The sequence below is a fragment of the Varanus komodoensis genome, unplaced genomic scaffold, assembly GCF_004798865.1.
Source record: "Varanus komodoensis strain SLA01 unplaced genomic scaffold, ASM479886v1 scaffold18_3, whole genome shotgun sequence".
NCBI classification, from domain to species: domain Eukaryota; kingdom Metazoa; phylum Chordata; class Lepidosauria; order Squamata; family Varanidae; genus Varanus; species Varanus komodoensis.
Window position 1 is genome coordinate 15,184,570 of NW_025335549.1, and position 19,242 is coordinate 15,203,811.

The 19,242-nt window shown below is 46.2% G+C and overlaps 1 protein-coding gene across 1 annotated transcript in view; it reads left to right on the forward strand.

Annotated features, from left to right (window-relative positions):
• Positions 1 to 86: 86 nt before the first annotated feature.
• LOC123021925 (putative bifunctional UDP-N-acetylglucosamine transferase and deubiquitinase ALG13) overlaps positions 87 to 19,242 on the forward strand; it is a 32,042-nt gene continuing 12,886 nt past the window's right edge. Inside the window, exons 1-13 of the mRNA XM_044427182.1 lie at positions 87 to 227; positions 3,471 to 3,521; positions 4,311 to 4,357; positions 6,061 to 6,133; positions 9,195 to 9,300; positions 10,543 to 10,607; positions 11,959 to 12,056; positions 14,025 to 14,131; positions 16,397 to 16,417; positions 17,749 to 17,813; positions 17,859 to 17,862; positions 17,911 to 17,983; positions 18,865 to 18,978. Of these exons, the coding sequence (XP_044283117.1) occupies positions 87 to 227; positions 3,471 to 3,521; positions 4,311 to 4,357; positions 6,061 to 6,133; positions 9,195 to 9,300; positions 10,543 to 10,607; positions 11,959 to 12,056; positions 14,025 to 14,131; positions 16,397 to 16,417; positions 17,749 to 17,813; positions 17,859 to 17,862; positions 17,911 to 17,983; positions 18,865 to 18,978 (965 nt within the window). The remainder of the gene's footprint in view (positions 228 to 3,470; positions 3,522 to 4,310; positions 4,358 to 6,060; positions 6,134 to 9,194; positions 9,301 to 10,542; positions 10,608 to 11,958; positions 12,057 to 14,024; positions 14,132 to 16,396; positions 16,418 to 17,748; positions 17,814 to 17,858; positions 17,863 to 17,910; positions 17,984 to 18,864; positions 18,979 to 19,242) is intronic.

The window sequence follows — 19,242 nt, forward strand, 5'->3', positions numbered from 1 at the left end:
GGTTCCCCTCTTGCGCGCCCGCCCGCCTCGGGTTCCCCTCTTGCGCCCCGCGCACGCCCGCGCCCCGGCCCCCGCCGCCCCCAGCCATGCAGCGGGGGTGGAAGAAGTACTTCGGCCAGAAGTCCGTCAGCGAGGTGACCATGGACGAGTACCTGGGCAGCCTGGGCCTCTACCGCAAGCTCACGGCCAAGGACGCCACCTGCCTCTTTCGGGCCATTTCCGAGCAGGTAAAACGGAGGCGCGCCGGGGACGCCTCGCCCCTTCCCGGCCGCGCGGGACTCCCGAGCAAAGCCGGGCGGCGGGGCGGCCGTCGGCTCGGCCGGGAGCCACGCCGGGCTGGGCAGAAGCGGCGCGGCGGGTCGCCCCCTGCCTGGCCGGAGCGCGTCCCCGGGAAACGGGGGCGAGTCGATCTGCCCTCTGCGCGCTGGTGGCCGTTGCTGAGTGTTTGCGTTTAGTTGCAAAGGCTGCCTTGCAAACGTGATCAACACCTCCTCCCGGAAAACATGCTAAAGAAGGTGTTTGTTTTTCAGAAAGTATAACAATGTGAAACACTTCCTAAGGCAGACTAATAATCAAACGGTATTGGATGCTGCAATGTAAATGGGGCAGCCCAAGTCCCCATTCGCATCCAAAAGGTGCACTGCAGTTTTTGTAATAAATGCATGCATGTGTTGATGCACGCGCGCACACATGTATAATGCTTGTTACCATCTTCTGTTGCTTGGCTTTACGGAGAATACAGAGGCAGCCCCTGCCCCGAGGAGCTTACAGTTAGAAAAGGACCCAGAGGAGACCGAAGGGAGTGGAAGGAAATGGAGTTCATGGAGAGGCATACAGCTTTTGTAGTGACTGTAGAGTGGGCTGCTGGGGTGGCCTTCTTGGAAGTCGTCTTGCACAAGTCCTGTAAGGTGGCTCAGAGTTGCCTCCCTATTGCAGAGAGGACCTGGTGGGGGGGCGAAGAGAGGTCTTAGTGGGAGCCCTCAGCACTGAGCTGAGTGATGTCTTTACCACACCGCTTGTGGGGTTCCTTAGAGAGCTGGTTAGCTGCTGTGTGAGCACAAGAGTGAATTACATGGACCGTTGACTGACTCAGTAGGATTGCCTCTCATGTTCTCACCTGTTTCTTGAATAGCTTCATAGACGGTTTTCCATGTTTAAAAAGTTTCTCTAAGGAAAAAGGTGAGATTTCCTTTCAGACTGAGACCCAAAGTCTTTTAATGGCTGCATTTCACCAGCTGTTTGGCAGTTGTGGTGCTTGGCTCCCATCTTCCTTGACCATATGCCATACAGGCTGGAGTGGATGGGTATTGGAGTCCAGCAGTATCAGGAGAGACACAATGTCCCCTCCTCACCCACTACACACAATGATTCTAGTTTGCCCTACTACTGATTGTGAGTTTTTCAGCAGGTGTGCATTTTTAAAAAGCATGAAGGAACCATGAGGCATGGATCAGCATATGAAAACCCTCCCACATTGCAGGGTGATTTTAGTATCTTGGGGGCACATTCTGTACTGTAATTTACACATGAAGAGTTCTACTGATTTGTAATTCTAATTGTAATTTGTAAGTGCCTTGGTCTGAAATGTCCCAGATTTCAGCTTCCTATTTTTACAGTCCTTTAAATAAAAAAAAAATGCTTAGGGCACCAAAGTCACAACAGAAGCTGCATAAGAAAAGCTGGGCATGCTAAGTTTGTGACTCGAAACAAAAGCACTGAGAAAAGCACAAAGTAAGTTTTAATTCAGATAATCTCTGTCTCACGTTAAAGCTGAGATTCTAAGCTTAAACCTCCACCGTACAGAACAAAAACCCATTGAAAGGAAGCAGTGCTATGATTTTCAAAAAAATTTTAAGGCCAAATCATTGTTTTACAGAAGAAGTCAATGGGCCTGCTATTGTCATGCAGCTTTTGTCAGTTTGCATAGCCTCCTGAGAAAAGAGAGCATAAATTAGTTATGCTTACTGATCATTGCAACCAGAACAAAGGTTTGTAGGATTCTGCATTTTTGTAGCCTCAGGCTTATAAATCGCCCCAGAAGCTACAGCTGTTGAGAGGAGATGAAACTTAAGACCCCTATACAGCTACTTGAGAGTAAGCTATTGCTTTTCAAGCTACTTGAGCATCGCCACCCATAAGACTTAGACCTTTAACCCAGGCTGGGTGTCTGGGATCGATTCCGAGCAATTGTGCATTCAGTGCTGCCTTAAAGTTCCTAATTTTAAGAGTTTTTTCCTTCAGATTTATGCTTGTCAAATACATCATATGGCCGTCAGAAATGCTTGTGTTTCATTCCTGAGAAAAAACCAGCACAATTTTGAGTCTGTGAGTAGGTTTGTTTATGATGCATAAACATTGTAAATATGTGTATTTTCAAAACAATGTGTTTACATATAGATAGATGTATATATACGCATGCAGCTAATCTGTATACGTATTTTGTCTAATGTTGAAGAGGGCAGAACAGTTAATGTGTCATGTTCTTTCTCCCTGGGAGATACATTTTAAAACCAGGGAGGTGCATTTAAAGCTGTGTTTGCAAACCTGGCTTAAGATGATGTGCTGGGTGTGTGTGAGTTAAAATTCGTGTGTTTCTCATCCCAACTTTGTAGAGCAGAGAAACATAGAATATCAGATTTGGAAGGGCCCAGGAAGGCCATTGGGTCCAACCCCCTGCTCAGTACAGGACTCCCAGTTAAACCATCCTTCTCAGATGGCTGTCCAGTTGCATCTTGAAGGCCTCCTGTGTGGGAGAGCCCACCACTTCCCGAGGTCTTCGGTCCCATTGTCATGCTGCTCTAACAGCCAGGAAGTTCTTCCTGATATTGAGCCAGTCAGCTGTCCTGTAACTTGAGCCCATTGCTATAAAGAGACCCTGGACTGCTTGTGATCAATCCTATACGTGCTTTTAATTTTCTTTTGTTCTGGAAGAATAAGGCACCTTATTTTTATGGCCTCATTAATGAGGAGTTAAACAAATTCCTTATTACTTTAATTGGTTTAATTAATTAATTAAATCTCCCACCAATCCCTCTCTGTGTGGGAGGTTTCGCCTCTGGAATTGTTCCTGTCCTAAGCCTCCAAGATTCTTTTCACTTTAGGCGTGTAGCAACAAAATACTGTTTGCTCGTGTGTGAAAACGTCCCGTCCCTACTGGGTGACTAACCAGGAGGTCCCCCCTTTGAATCTTATCTCCACCAAAAATGCACGTTTAGTCATTATATTTTTAAGCATCCCAGTAACAGCCATTTTCATTCTGTTGGAAATTCTTCCTTGGGAACTTAAAAATAGAGTTCTGTGGTCGATTTACAATGCATAATTTTCAGATGTATAGTCTGCATATTCACTGAACATTTAAAAGGTAATTGAATGGGGATTTCCACAGCTCAGTGAGTGCAAGGTTTAACTCTGAATTGGGGATGTTGGCAAGAGTGGTTCAGTTCAATGCATTTTCTCTCTCTTTGGTTAAGTATGTGGAAGGATCCTTCGAAAAATATCTGGAACGTCTTGGGGACCCCAAGGTAAGCCTTACAATGTTTCCCTTCTGCTACTTCATTGAGGTGCCAGCCCTGAGCAGAAAGATGAATGCATGATATCCTTAGACAAGCCTAGCAAAGGGGGCCGTCCACCCAGTTAGATTTTCCTTTAGCAACTGATGGTTTCCCACCAGACTGGTTTCTTTCACTTATTAGTTCATTGTGTAGCATTTTTGCCAGGAAATATAGACACCATAGCAATAGTTTTTGAAAGAGGGCTTCCAGTCTACAATCAAACAGGTGGCTCTCTAGCCTAGCCTAAATATTGGCATTCTTGCAACCCTCTTGCTTCCGTACTGAAGCCAATAGTCGCTTGCCTATTGGCACAGAATACATGAAAGATCTTTCTTGTTAAGAAGCTCCCCTTCGTAGTCACCCTCCCTCACTCGATGCCAAGAGGACACTGATCCTTAAGAAGAAAAGCAGTGGAGACCTCATTCTGAAAGATTGCTTGGGAGTATCACAACTTAAACTTTTCTAGTTGCTGTTGCAGATCATTTTAAAGATGCTGTTTTATGATTGTTTTGTGGTTGCGATTTGAATGATACGTAAGCCATCTTGAGCTCGGTTTTATCGGAAGAAGGCAGGATAGAAATACAGATAGTAAGGAGTGGAGAACTTGAGACACTTTGAAGGCTGACTTTCCTAATGAGCGCTTCAGTCAGCCAAATGGGTGACACATTCTGCTAGAGATGAGATGGAGAACTTCTGTTTCCACTGTGTTGGTGCAGAGTTCTTCAGAGTGCTCATTTGACTTCTCTTTTGTACCCACAGGAAAGTGCTGGACAACTAGAAATCAATGTCCTTTCACTGATCTACAAGTAAGTATCCCTTCCATCAGCTCCTGAGCGGTTCTGAATATTAGGAGTTGGTGCAGGTGACAGACCTGCTAAAGCCAATATTCTCAAACATTTACTGTCTGTCCATCAAAGTTCCCTTTATTTACAGTCCTAACATACATATGAAGCAGATGTAGTGTTGAAAGGCGGCGGTTAAGCTGCACGCAGCAAATCTGGCTGGGATACCATGAGGTGCTGGACTGCAAGCGCTGTTATCCTCAGCTACGGTGACAAGGCTGCAGTAACGTTTAAGCCAGTTGCTTTAATCAGAGCAGGTTTGAAAGCCGAACTGGAGAACTACAACTCCTTCCATCTCAAAGCACTTCTGTGAGCGTGGCAGGATGGTCTTTGCACCCTCTCCCGCTTTCCTGCTCAATGCTGCCGCTTGCTAAATCTGTCACTGTTCCTTGCCTCCCCCTCCCGTGGAGAGCAAAAGGCTGCTTCTGGGAATTGGTGGGTTTTTAAGAGAGAAGAGGATTGCAAGGCACTTCCAGTCCTTGCTGGTGTCGAGGGCGGGCAGTGGGTTTTTTCGCTTGCATTTCTTTCCAAAAAGAAAACAACAGGGTGGGAGCTAGGCATTTTGCAGGGTCATAATGGCCATATATGGGAGAGGAGGGGGTTTCAAAAGTGACATTCAAGTGAAACCCATTTCTTGAATTACCAAGGTCCTTATCTAAACCATCCCAGAAGGGGAACAGAAGTACGGCGTGTGTGTGTGTGTCTGTGTGAACCTTAAAATGCAGTTTGAAGCACACTGTAATTTCTGTTGATATCTTTGAGTTGGCAGCCTCCACCTGCTAAGGAAAGTCACCGCTTCTAATTAAAATGGATTTATTGGGTAGGTGCTGCAGAGAGCAAAATGCTTCTCAGTGCCTTCAAAAATTAAAGATCTAGACTTTGAAAGGTGGTAGATGGATCGGTATCTTCTTCTCCGGTCACTCTTTTCTCACTCGAAGCATTGCTCTGACACCAAAAGGAGATCAGAGTTTGGGAGCTGCTGGGCCTTTGCTCTTGTCCCTCTAGCAGACGGAAAACAGCACAGTGTGGCCGATGGTAGAGAGAAGCCTTCCTCCTTTCAACTTGAAAGGGGCATTAGCCCCTTGAGCTAGAAGAATGTCACAAGTGCATTTGCCAACTTGCCAAAAGGTCGGGATGGGCTCAGAATACCTTGGCAAGACATTAAGTAGGTAGGAGATGGGAAAGCGGGGAGAGATAGGCAGGTGTGTTCAGTTTTTCTTGACTGCTGCTTTTAAGACAGTTTGCCATCCCAGTGGGCACAGACTAGGGGGAGGCTGGCTGATGTGAAGCAAAAGAGCTGATGTACTACATCAGATAGTGCCCTTATCTGGAAAGTCTTCTAAGGATGGGTTAAGAGATGGTGCTCAGCTTGGACCTGTGGTTGAAATGTCATCCTTTAAAGGTCCCTCTCATTTCTACAAGAATGTTATCACATTTTGGATTTCTTTTGACTGTGATACCTAATTATAGGGAGTAGGGAACTGGGAAACTAGTGAGTTGATGACACTGGGACATGGCTGTGTAACGGGGAACCCGAGATGGAAATTCCCTTTTGGCCACAATCCATGTAGACTAATGAAGCATGCATTTTACCAAGTAATGCTTCCTAGAAACAGGAGCTAAATGTATTTTCAAGTGTTTTACTTGCTTAATTCTTGATCCTCCAGCCGAGACTTCATTCTTTATCGGCAACCTGGAAAGCCACCTTCCTATGCTACAGAGAACGGCTTTGAAGATAAGGTAAGGCGGCCAGGGTGAATCGGAACTGTGCGCTAAGTGAAATGAAAGTGTTAATAACTGTGTTTCTCCTGCCAGTCTGTTGGCCATCGTGTCACGGCAGTGTGCGTGTGACCAAAGAAACTACTCCATAGTTTGTCTGTGGTTATTTGCTCTTTAGCCTTTTTTTGGTGAGGGAAGGCTTGGAGTGGGGATGTGGAAGGCATGGGTGACCTCATGCCTTCTATGAGGTCTCTGTCCAGGAAATGAACAGCTCAGACAGGGCCTCCATTTCCTGTAGGATGTGGCACCCCGTCCCCTGAAATGGAGGCAGGTTGCATGAGCCTACGAATGGAGAACAGGAGGGGGCTGTAACTTAGTGGTGGAAGGCAATCTTTGCATGTAGAAGGACTCAGGCTGAATCCCAGCATCTCCTGCTGGGACCGGGAAAACTCCTGCCTGGTGAAACCCTGGGGAACCTCTGCCAGCTGGTGTTGACTAGGAATCTGTAAAGACTCCAGTAGGGAGGGCAAATGAGATGCTTTTCCACGATGCTCCCCAGATGCACCCTCCACCCCAGATTCCAGTTTCCCAGTCCTGTGCTGGTGAGTGCTGCCAGCTTGCAAATTTCTGTCTCCGAGATTAGTTGTGCATTTTTTAAAGCTAAGGAAATTTTAATACATTTACACAAAGAGTGCAAATAGTGCCCAAAAGGCATCTGAGTGCCATGTGTTGCATCCAAACTGGATTGAGCTGAAATTGAAATGGTAGTAGGGCCTAGCAAGTCCATCCCCCCCCCCCCCCCGTGCATTTAACAGCCAGTGTGGTGTGCTGGTTAAAAGTACTGGGCTGAGATCGAGGCTCCAGTCCCCACTCAGCCATAAAACCCACTGGCTGACTTTGGGCCAGTCATTGCCTCTCACCCTAACCTACCTCACAGGGCTGTTGTTGTGAGGATAAAATGGCGAGGAGGAAAACTTTGTGGGGTGCCCTGGGTTCCTTGCAAGAGGAAGAAAGGTGGGGTCTAAATGCAGTGTAATAATAGTTTCCGGATGTGTGAATAAGAGGTAGATGTTGTTTGTTATGCATGTAGAAAGCAACCGGGGAGACACTCGTGACTGTGTGTGTGATTTGTGAGACGAGACAAAAGGTCAAATAAAGGGTTCCAGACATATTTTAACCCAGTTACTTGTTTTTCAGATTCTGCTATGTTGTTCCAACAATGGTCACTATGATTCTGTGTATACCAAAGAATTTCAAGCAAACATTGCAATTTGCCAGGGTAAATGAAGCACTTCTTGTCCATTGCCTTGTCTTAAATAGTCAGCCACTTAATTTCATGTTTAAAATACAGCCTTTTCAAGAAGCTTGTCATGGGCCTTAGGAGGTCTAAATTTGTTTTTTGCCTAGCTGTCTTATATGAAATCCTGTACAAGAATGTCTTCCGTGTGGATGAAGAAGAACTGAGGACAGCCATTGAGCTGTTTCGAAGTGGGGCTAAGAAAAACAGAAACAGTGCATCTGTTGGCAGTGAGGATGCCAATTTTGACTGCATTTCAGACCGAGCATCCAGAAATTCTCCGGAAAAGAGGTATGCTTTGAAAGCCTGAACAAAATCACCGTGCATCCATTAATGAATGCATAAATAACCAATAAATCCTTTGGTTTGGTATGGCTGGTCTTCAGGTGAACATGACTTATGACCAGCAAATCTCAGATGTGTTGATATACAGAGTTCTGGAATGGGTTTTGTTTGCAATGACCTGGGCATGTTTGTTGATGATTCTCAAGGCAAGTAGCACAATTGTACGCAGGATGTACGCAAGCAGAGGGATGGCTGCCATCATTGCCTTTGCCAAGTTACAACATTGTTATGATTAGGAGACGGTCTCTTGTTATTCTCGATTTGACCATGTGATGGCACCATGGCGCTAAGCATGGCAGAGCCTCTGAAACACTTGTTTTTCAGCACTGGACAGCGATGATGATATTTCCAATCCTGTCTGTATTTGATTGTTTAGGATGGAGGACTGGGACAGCTATGAGTCAGCCAGCCCACCAGAGGAAAAATGCAAGCAAGGCACCGATGAGGGAAAGGTTTGATACCTTAAGACAATGGGATCGAGCAGTGCGGAGCATTTCACATCTGGGAAATGGAAGACCTCTTTCTTTCCTGCCTTCCCTTCTCCCCACTACCCCTCAGTCTGGACCCTTCCTGATGCCGCTTCAGCACGTCCCATTCCAAGTTCTGCCTTGGGGCTGGCAAACGTAGGCGCCTGGAAAAAGCACCGCCCGCTTCCAAAGCAGAGTGCCTGAAAACCGTGCACAACCTATCAATGGCTGCAGCACCTCCCTTGATTTCAGCTTCCCTCTTGTGCTGTGCACTTCTCTTGTGCTCCTCCTGGTCTTTAATAAAGCAACATCCTCCTCTGCAACTCACTCCAGCTTTGTGTGCATGTGTGTCACATCACAATACCCGTTCTGCCCTGACCTGGGTGACCATTTTCCTCATGTCAAGCTATTTTTAATAGCTTGGAGGTTTGGAGGGGAACGGGTGTTGTGCTGCACACCTTGCAATCTTGTGCCTGCTTTTTTGTGTGATGGATGATTGGAAGTCATTGCAATAGATACAGACTGGAGACGAGGGACTGGGTTTCCTTGATTGTATCCATATAATAAGGTTGGCATCTATCCTAAAGCCATGTAACCTCTCTCCAGTCTTTTATCTTAGTCCTGTTAAGTCCCATAAATGAATTGCCAGTGGTTAGCTTTTCCTGGCAGGTTATAATATCCTTGCTATCCACCTCATTGCTTTCACACTCAGTGTAAACTGTATGCGGTCCTATTGGAATTTCAAATGGATCAAAGTCTCACTCAGCCTTCCCCAGCTCCAGTCATTCTCTGCAAGCATGATCCTTGGCCAAGTGGACTGAGGAGGATGGTGGTTACAGTCCAACCCACATCTGGAGAGGGCCAGGTGGAGGAAAGCTGAAGTTGTAGGTTTCCATATTTTCCTCTCATCAAGGACAAAAGCACAGCAAAGCTGCTGGATGAAGTTTGAATTTGTCCCGTTTTAACTTTGCAGCCTCCAGAGAATCCAAAGATGCCCTTTCCTTATAAAGTATTGAAAGCGCTGGACCCCGAGATATACCGGAACATAGAGTTTGACGTTTGGCTGGACAGCAGAAAAGGTACCCTAAGCAAACTGTCAGGGCCATTCGCCTGTTAGGGCAACTCCACGTGTTACGGTTGCTGTGGTAAGTGCAGTGAACATTTAACATGCAAATGCTGCATGTGAATATTTTAACACCAGCCTGTAAGGCCTGGGTTCCCAGGTGCGCATGCAGAGTTGCAGAATTGTCATGTTGCATGCTTCCTGCGATTTGGCGAAGCAATCGGGCTGCATGGCGAAGGAGGCAGAACACAGTGCCCCGAGGGAGGCTTATCATTTGAAAGAAACTGGGCTTCACAAGCAACATAATTACTGCACCCCTTGGAGGTGATCTCCTTCCTCATACTTGACGGGAGTCTCAGCCAATCTTCATGCATGCGAAAGGTGTTTTAGCTGCGCTTTGCCTGCACTGGACACCTCTGAGCCGGCCTAGAATAAGTTTTGACTGCCTTCATTCAGACACCAAGTGGATTGAGGAGGACGCCTCCGTCTGGTTCTGTTGTTGATACCGCCACATAAAGGATCTGAGGCCTTGGAGAACCTTTAACAAAGGTCTTGCTCTGTGACCTGCTTTGCACACAGTAGTAGCCCCCCCCTTTTTTGTGGCCCTGCCTGTGTTTTGTCTGATGATTGAAAAAACAGTAATCTGTGTTTTCCATCTGATTTGCCCAGTCTCCCAAATGACTTTCCAGCTGTGTAGTGCTCAACCGCAGTTTGCCTGAGTTCTTTGATTTGTTCACTCGCCACCCCTGCCTCTGCGGCCTGCTGACACAATGAATGGCAGCCCACAGTTCTGGATTCACACTTTGCAGACCATGGTTTAAACAACCACAGTTGAGAACCCAACAACCAATTAAACCAACCAACAACTGATTAAACAGGCCTCTGGGTTCACACATCACAACAACCCAGGGTTCAAGCCAAGACATAAGTGGTTGATGTGTGAACTCAGCCAATATAAGGCAGTTTCTGATTCTGAGGCTATTATCTTGTTCCTTGTTGGATTTCAGGCAAAGCCGTTTCCTCCTGAAGGCTTTATATATGAAATTATAGATTATCGCCATATTTATATTAGAACTCTTGTTAGAATCAGATTAGCAGTTGAACGTATCCCCTTCAGCAGTGCAACAAATTACAGAAGCAAACTGTTACCATCAATAGCATGGAAAAAGAAAACATGCTAGTGAGAGATCATAGAACTTTATAGAAAATGAGAACATGATACCTGCCTTAGGTTTTCTTTGTTGATCTCCTTTTGTAGAACTCCAAAAAATGGATTATTTGGTGTTTGCTGGAAGACAGTACTATTTAGGAGACAAGTGCCAGGTTAGTCCTGTATGCTTGTTTAGTAAAAGGTAGCTTGTTAAAAGCAACTTTTATTACATATGTTGCAGCTAAAGCATAAGGTTAAAGGCAAAGGCACATTTCTAAGTATGAAAATGCAACTAATAATGGTTTGGCTCCCCAAACGAACACTATATTGAGCATTTTCTGAGTTCTCTGTCTTGTGTTACCTCAGAGACTTGAAGGGTTTTGCAGTTTTTTTGGGCCCATAATGGTGTATCCTGTTAAGGTGATCAGTTTTGTTTTACTATGCAGCTTACTGTTTCTAGCCACCTGCGTATTTTCACAGCCTCCCTTTTTCTGTGTTCTGGCTGGCTGACACTCAGTTTAGTATTCAGAACAGAAAAATCCTTGAGAATGAAAGGTTCTTGAATTTCGCCTAGGAGAGAATTGCATAGCCCATCCCTGCATTGTGCGTCTAAACTGAATGTGGGAGCATGATCTCTCTATTCCACCAAACTAGCCCCCAGTCCCTTTAGGTAGAGCTCAGAAAGAAACCTGCCACGGCACCTGGAGAGCTGCTGCCAGCCAGTGCTAGCAATGCTGGCCCAGGTGCGGCAGTGGTCTGCCATGGTTGACGGCAGCTCCCATGTTGGATCCACTTTACTGGGATGTGGTTGGGAGGAATCATGGAAAAACTGACCCTTTAATCTCATAATGGAGTCACTGAGTGACGAATCTGGTATTTTAAAGTGTGGAAGGAAGTTCTTGGTTAAGAGGTTTTGGAAGAATAGACTTGAAGTGATCGCAGTGTGGTCTGAGGATCTTCCGGTCCTTTTTAAAGGTAAAAGTATGTCTGAAGAGGGCAGTAAGTAGAGGTCCTTTCCGCCTTTTGGAATGGCCGAAATAGGCCTGGGTTGTCCCTCAAAAGGATGCTAGGAGGTTGTGTCACATTGTTTCTAGGAGTTCTATGGGAGCAAAAGTTGCAGTCATCTGTTTTTCTTTCTGAAAAATCCAGGAAACAATGTTACACCATCATGCAGTGCAGTTCCCAGGCACAATTTGGGCCTTGCTTTGCAGAGGAATCGTGCTTTCTGTTGAAGAGATTAAAGGAAAAAAGCATTGAGAAAGTTCATAAAAGGTTATTAAGACCTTTCTTCCCCTCCCCAAATGTAGACTGAACAGGCAGCTACAGAATAAGAAAAGTAATCTGGTTTGATTTGCAGACGTGGAAGTTGATTGGCAGGTTTGTTACACATCTAAGGATTTTAACATGTCAGTTTATGAATTGGATGTGGCTAATATCACATTTTGGCAGCCGAATGTCCGGAAAGCTGGGTTCTCACGTGTCTCCCAATTACATCTTTGGTTTAACTAGGCTCTTTTTCCCCAGGTGCGCCTCGAGACTGGGGGTAAATACTACAATGCTCACATTCAAGATGTTGGACAGGATAATTTGGTAACTGTCTTCATTGAGGAGCTGGCAGAAAAGTATGTCTTTCTTTCCCTTTAATTTGATGTTCATTCATTGATGTTGTGATACCAGCCAGCAACTGTGCTAATGGGACTGAAGTGGATTAGGCATAAGTACTAGGGTTTAGTCTGTGCTACGTCTAAATTAGGGTGGTGATAATCCTTTAGCGGCTAAGGCTGCGCGGGAGCGCGGAACGTTACTTCCAATAGGCTGCATTGTGGCTAATGCTCCTCTCTCCAGCAGAGCGAATGCAGAGACAGCCGATTTGAAACTAGCAAAGCTTCTGTAATGACGAACTGTTTCATAGCTTAATTCAGTTCTCTACCTGCTGCTTCCCACGGTCACATTTCTGTAAGCTTGTCTTGGTGCCCAGCCTTCCACTGGGAAAGTGTCTGCTGTCTCCGGTCCCTCAGGTCCAGCCTGCATGAGACAGACGTGCAGAGATGCAACCTGCATGGTTCAGGAGGACAAATTCACTGCAGCTCCAAGCACTCTCTATTTGGGTCCCCTCTGTGCCTTTGCCACCAGAATTTTGCTCTCTGCAATACTTGCTGAAGAGAAATAAAGCTTCATAATCCTTTGCTGAGCAAAAATAAATTGTTCTCCTTCATAAGAAAAGAAGTTGTCCAAGAAGCCCATGTTGTCCAAGGTATATCCCTTGGTCACCTGAAGCTTTGGTGTGTTTGCTGTGATATTTCTCCCACAGAGAAGCTCAGCTTCCAGAAGGAAGCTAGTCTCCTGCAGCAAGAACACCTGAGACATTCTTTTCTGGCCTCCTTAAAGGCCAATAAATTGATGGCAAAAGGTTTCCCTCTCCAGATCCCTAGATGAAATGTTCTGAGCCAGCTCATTTTGATCAGTCTATTGCTGAGGCCCACAGCCTTCAAAAATGCTCTTCTGCATTCACGCTTGCAATGCACCGATGGTGCGCCCTGGGAAGGTATGTGTAAAGTTGCACAGGAAGTGTTTTCAACTGCATTTAACACCAGGCATTTCAGCTCCACTCATCAGCAGCTGTCATGTGAAATAGATATCGAGTGGCTGGTCAGAACGCGTGGGATGAACAGGCTAAGAAGGCAAAAAGTGTCAAAGAGTGGTGTGAAACTTAGGAATTGCCCTCCAGTCAAGGCTAGATGGAACAGGAGTCCTGCCCAGAGAGCCAAAGGTTTTCCTTTTTGTCGGAGATGCCAGTGCCCTTGGATTCCTCGACTGGGAGTAGTTGTACAGTGCCTGGCAGAAGCATGTGCCTCCCCTTTGGCTTTTGCATGAGTCGTTGTGTTACAGCCTGGAATTGAAGCGATTTCATTGGCATGGATACCACTTGATGTACACAAGATGCTCGGTGTTCTAAAGGTGCCACAAATGTTTATTGGGGCGCAATGCTCAAGTGGATGGAAACAAACTGGGATTTGCCGGTCGCAGAAGTGTCTTTTCCTGCCATTCAGTCAGCACTTAGTGAAGGTTGTTGATGGTTGTGACCTAATTCTTAAGTTACCTGCATGGAACAAGAGTTGCAGCAAGACCTTTCCACACACCATTCTGTTGACACCTTGCGGAAGTGTTCTTGGGGCAGCCTAGCACAGATTTTATTCAGCTTTTCTGGAAGTTTGATGCACCTGGTCTGTAATTCCCCATGTCGCTTCTTCTGCCCTTTTTGAAAATTGGGACCACTGACGCCACCCTCCAGTCCTCTGGGACTTCACCAACTCTCCACAAGGCCTCAAAAATGGAGGTCAGTGGGCGTGAGAGAACGCCTGCCAACTCTTGGAGTGCTCTCAGGTGTAACCCATCAGGGCCCAGTGTCTTTGTAACAATTAAATTAGCCTTTTGGAAATGACTAATTTAAGTGCCCGTAATGACCGAACTCAGTTTGCGTTCTGATGGTTAGTATCATTTTGCTTTCTTGGTAGTCTCTGGAGCACTTGCCAATATGGTGTCATCCAGGGAATGTTGAGCTTGGTTGTAATGACATCCTTCTTGGGCAGGCATGTTGTTCCACTGATGAATTTGAAGCCGGTGACACAAGTGACACCAGTCCCTGCATGGAACGTGGTCCCCAGTCGAAAAGGAGGAAACTATCAGAAGATTGCAGGTGGGTGCCAAGCAGACAATGATGGGCACTTTTGCTGTGGCTGCTTAACGCCAGGGCAGGCAGTCCGCAGCTGGAGGGTTACCCACTCCTTACCCAGAGGAACTAAGAGACTGTTGCTACCAAATGGGGCATCTGTGGGTCTGTGCAGATGCAAAGCTGTCTGTTGCACTGCTTTAGAGACAGTAAATAGGCAAACCTTGAGATCCAGTCAAGAAAGGCCAAGCAGAACCTGGTTCTTAACCCATGGTTGGGACCACGAAGGGGCACAAAGCGAAGCAGCCAAGATGGGAGAAATATATCAGTTCTGAAGCAATATAATCTAATATTAAATCACTCTTATAAGAGTTGTAAATAAAGCATGGGATACAACTGAAGGTTTTAAACAAAGGATCAGTGGGAAATACTGGGTGAATGGCTAAAAGAAAGTGGAATACAGAATGCAAAACACAACAAAACCATTTTCACCAGACCTTCATGGAAATGCTTTCATCTCCCATATCCAGCAGCACCGAAGGTTTGCTATGCTTGTTGTGGGTGGAGAAAGCAAAAACAGTCCTTCAGGATTCTTGCAGTGAAGCTGATCATAACACATCCTGCCTCTGCGATCAACCAAGGCCTGGGGTAGGATAGAAAATCCTGCGGGTTTAAGAAACGAAACCATTGGATCATAACTGCAGTGTCTGCAGGACAGTCCTATGAACAGTGAGACAGAAAAAAAAAATCCTCCAACTCCCAGCCATCCGTGCTGAGAGATGTAGGCTGTGCATAGACTTGTGTGCTCAACCAGTGTGATTAAATGATTACAGGCATTTGGATGAGTAATGAGGAAGATTTTAAAGACATCATTGTTTTTAGTACAAGCACTCCCCTACGTAGCGCAGGTGAGAACAGCCACTTAAAAGAGACACGTCCTCCCGTGCGGCACGGCTGAAGAAGCAAATGCTGTGCTGTGGCAACGTGCGCACGTCATTTAACTCAAGTGCACGTTTCTTCTGTGGAACTATTCTCCTGTCAGTCAAGCAAAACTGAAATAGCACCCTTTTGTTCACATATCAGTTCAACTAAAATAAAAAAGTATTAATGTTGCATGACAGCCCTCGCTAGGGTAAATGATAAAGCATTGTGCAGGAATGAACTGAAACGGATATAAAACAAGCCATAGAGATAACAAACCGTGAATTACAACCAGTTAAAATACCGAGAGAGTTTGTAAGAAGGGTAACACATACCCTCCGCCCCCAGTTACAACTTGCCATATATTTAGTTCGGATCTGGAATCAGCAGCAGCATAAGAGAAAAAATGCAGCCTTAAAGTTGACTGAAAAGAGTTCTGTGTCCAAGGCATAGCCAAGCTGAAAGGATGTTGGCAAGTCATGGGTCTGATGCCGCAAATCCTGACGCCATAATTTATTATAGTAAATCTTTGTGAATGTGGTCGTAAATTGGATATATGGAGAAATAATGAGAGATGTACTCCTTTTGCCTTCTTGTGTCTTCCTAAAAGCATTTCCATCTTCCCAGTCTTGCACCCAAGAGATGTGAAAGCTTTTCTCAAATTATCACTCCATGGATCAAACAGATTGCTTTTCCATCTAACCACTATGCATACTGCCCACGTACCACGCGTCTGACACATCACCCTCTGAAGTACCTGGGGCTGGGTATTCTCCTCCATTTTTTCTGTATGCAGCCTGTGTGTGAATGGGAGGTGAAGTCCAAACCCTCTGGAGAACAGCAGGGTGAGGAGGGCTGGCCCAGGGCCAGGGTAGGTTTATGGGATCAGGGAGGAGACAGCTTGGTTTTGCTCTTTGGTTCTACTTCGGGGCAGATGGGTGCAGACATCAGTTAAGAAAGATGGGGAGTGGGCGGGAGAAGAGGCCTTGAGGAACATAGCTTTGGTTGCTAATCTCTCTTTTACCCATTGCGTCTGTGGCCTGTTAAAAATCCATCCATTTTTCCCTTTATTTCATTGGAGCAGCCTCTCTCCTCTTAATTTTGCTCTAGTTAATTCACTTTGGCTGTTCTAAAAGTGGTGCGATCTCAGACTCTCAAGCTACAGTGTGAAAAAGCAATAATAGATCTGTCAGATACAAATGAAACTTGTAAAATAGAAATTATCTTGAAAACTCGCCGTAATTTAGTGCCTCTCTTTGAAATCCTGGTGTGCTTATTTGTTCGGTTTGGATTAGAGGTACCCCGCTTCAGGCTGGACTTCCAAGTAATATAAAGAGAGAGCCAGTGTGGTATAGTGGTTAAGAGCACCAGACTGGCACTCAGGAGATCTGGGTTCGAGTCCCCGCTCAGCCATGGGGCCAAAGAGGTGATGTTGGGCCAGTCACAGACTCTCAGCCCAGACTGCCTCACCGGGTTGTTGTTATGAGGAAAGGATGGAAAGCAGCAGGACGAGGGGAATGTGAGCCAATCTGAACACTTTAAAAAAGAAAAAAGCGGGATATGAATCAAATAATAGAATAGTGTGGAAATTTGCCAATGCTTCAGGTATATCAGCCTCATCTAAATCAGAATGCAGATATTCTTGCTCCAGACAGCATGAAAGAGAAGTCAGTTCTTCAGTGTATCCTGAGTAAGGGTCAGCCTTGGGAATCGCTCGAAAAGTATCTTTTGGCCTTCTCTTTGCCAGAGAGAGGAGAGAAGTCAACAAAGGGGTTCTCCTGGCAAGGGACCGATGCAGGGCTGCTGCAGGGGATCGTATCTGAGCAATTTCACTGCTGATCAGCCACCTGCCAGTCTCTGATTCTTTGTGGCCATCCGGCAAATCTAGGGGCTAGGCAGAAATTGGGTACCAAGACTGTAGTGCTGCAATTTGCATTCCTTACTGTTCTTCGGAAGCCCTGCTCCCTTGGAAGTGGGAGGTCCACTTATAAATGCCCTGAGGAGGTCTCTTGGGGCCAGCTTGCTGCTTCAGCTGTCCACATCCTGCAACTAAAGGCCTTGACTTGGATTGCAAGATGCCCTTTCAGTTCCATGCTAAATGGTGGCAGCCTAATCCATTTTCCTGTTCTCCTGGTCCAGATAGTTAATACTTTTAGACTGCTTCAGCAGCAGCTTTAGCACTCTAGTCTTATTTGCACACTGTGTTATCAGTTTTCTCCAGGGTCTCTGTTTGTAAAATACTGGCTTTCCTTGAGCCTTCACCATTTAATCTCTGCTTAAGAAATGGAAAGGACACACTGTCCATTTCACTTAAAGTGTTTTTATCCCACACTGCAGTAAAAATGGCTCCCAGAGTGGCTTATTATCTCCCAGTAAACAAGACAGTCCCTGTCCAGTGGTTTGAAACCTGGAAAGGAATTTATGTACAAAGGGGAAAGGATGGGAAGGGAAGATGGAAAAAAATTGGGTAGACCTGCAGCAGGCCTCCCAAAGTCCTCTGTCATCTTCTGAGCAGGAGGTGAGAACTCAACTGGAACAGGTCCGGATGTTTCCTATGTGCCCCTCTCGGCCTTCCGCCATCTTCCTTCCCACAGGGCCACTGATGATGTGACACATACGCAAACATTCTGGTAGAAGTGATCCAGTTCTCTGCTACCTGTGTGTGCGTGTGTATATCTATCTGCCCTTCAGCTGCTTCCCTATCTCCCGAATTGCCCTTCCAGATATGGATATAAAGGCACGGAAGAAACTGCTTAAGAAAGTACGTGGAAAGGAAGTCTACATGACCGTGGCTTACAGCAGAGGGCCGCCTGCCCTCCCGCCTCGGCTGCAGCAGGGTGTTCCGTCAGGCCGATCCTCTCCCATTCACTGCTCTCAAGGAGGAGGGCACGTGGGCCCTTACGAGCATTACCACCCTCAGAATTCCCAGCGCCCCGGCAGGGGATACGGGCTGTCCAGGTAAGGCGCCTTGCAGCTATCAAATGCCCTCCCTGGGTTGTGGCCGCCTAGGTAGTTCAGAACCATGTGTTCTCGGCACTGCTGCTCAGAGTCAGCCTAATAAAAAGCTCAGGACCATGGACCTTAGGACCCCTCAGGCACCCCCAGTGAAGCATATTTGCATATAGGAGCCTATTTTGGAAGAGCTTTTGGCAAGCTCTAGATCTCTGTTCCCTGTAGTGCTGGACTCAACTCAGCTTCTGAGGTTTTGCTGCACGCTGTGGTCATGCTTTCAGAGTTCCCTCTTAAGACAAGCAAATCAATGGAAGGACAGATTCTGAAATCTGCAGAGACAGCAGTAGATTTCTGTGGCCTGGTTTGGTCATAAGGGGAAGCCATAGTCTAGCGTTATGTGAAGGAACCTGATTGAGTCTTGGTTCATGCACCATCTTTTCCTCCGGCTATTTCCCTTATTCTACTAATGGCAGTGATGTCCAAACGGGGTGTATATGGAGGGAACGTGGGTTAGTTGTAACAATGGAATTGAAACAGCAGGATCAGTAGCCATAATTTTATCTTGGCCGGTTTTAACAAGCCAGACATTAACTGGAGTTCTGCCCATTCTAGAAGTGATGGAAAACAGACAGTAGATGTTTCTGGGGAATCCAGGTCAGGGCTTCCAGTCTCTCCATGGTAATTCCAGAAGGAAAGGGAGGGGAAAGAATTCAGACCATGACTCAGCCTGGCTGTCACACACAGTGCTAAGCTATGGCTTTGGGCTAAGCTGTGCAAGGGTGTGGGAGACCGTTCTGGTCCTGGTGGCCAAAACTACCTGAGCAGAGCTTCACGAGGTGATGAAGAGTGCTAGGTTTGCAGTCACTTCACTTTCTTTTGTAACTTAGGGGATCTGCCCGGTTTATAAACAGAAACAACATGGTTGGCCCTGAGATAGCATTCTACCCTGCTGCAGGGAAGAGGTGTTATCAGAGCTATGATAACTTCTCCTATAGATCACGGTAAGTTTCTGCAAATATTTCCATGAGGTAAATCAGCATTGCATCTGCACTTGGTCGAAAGCAGCTCTTCCTGTTGCCTCTGGACAGTCAGATCTGCAGTCCCCTTTGGGCTTAGTCGGTGGCCAGAGATCCTGGGAATCGTGTTCTGGGAGGAACCAGAAGACTGCTGGCTTCAGTCGCTTAAGTCTTTCCCCAGTGAAAGGTGATATGAAGAGAAATAGAACACTTGTGTTGCTTGCCTGCATGTGCAAGGATCTGCCTTAT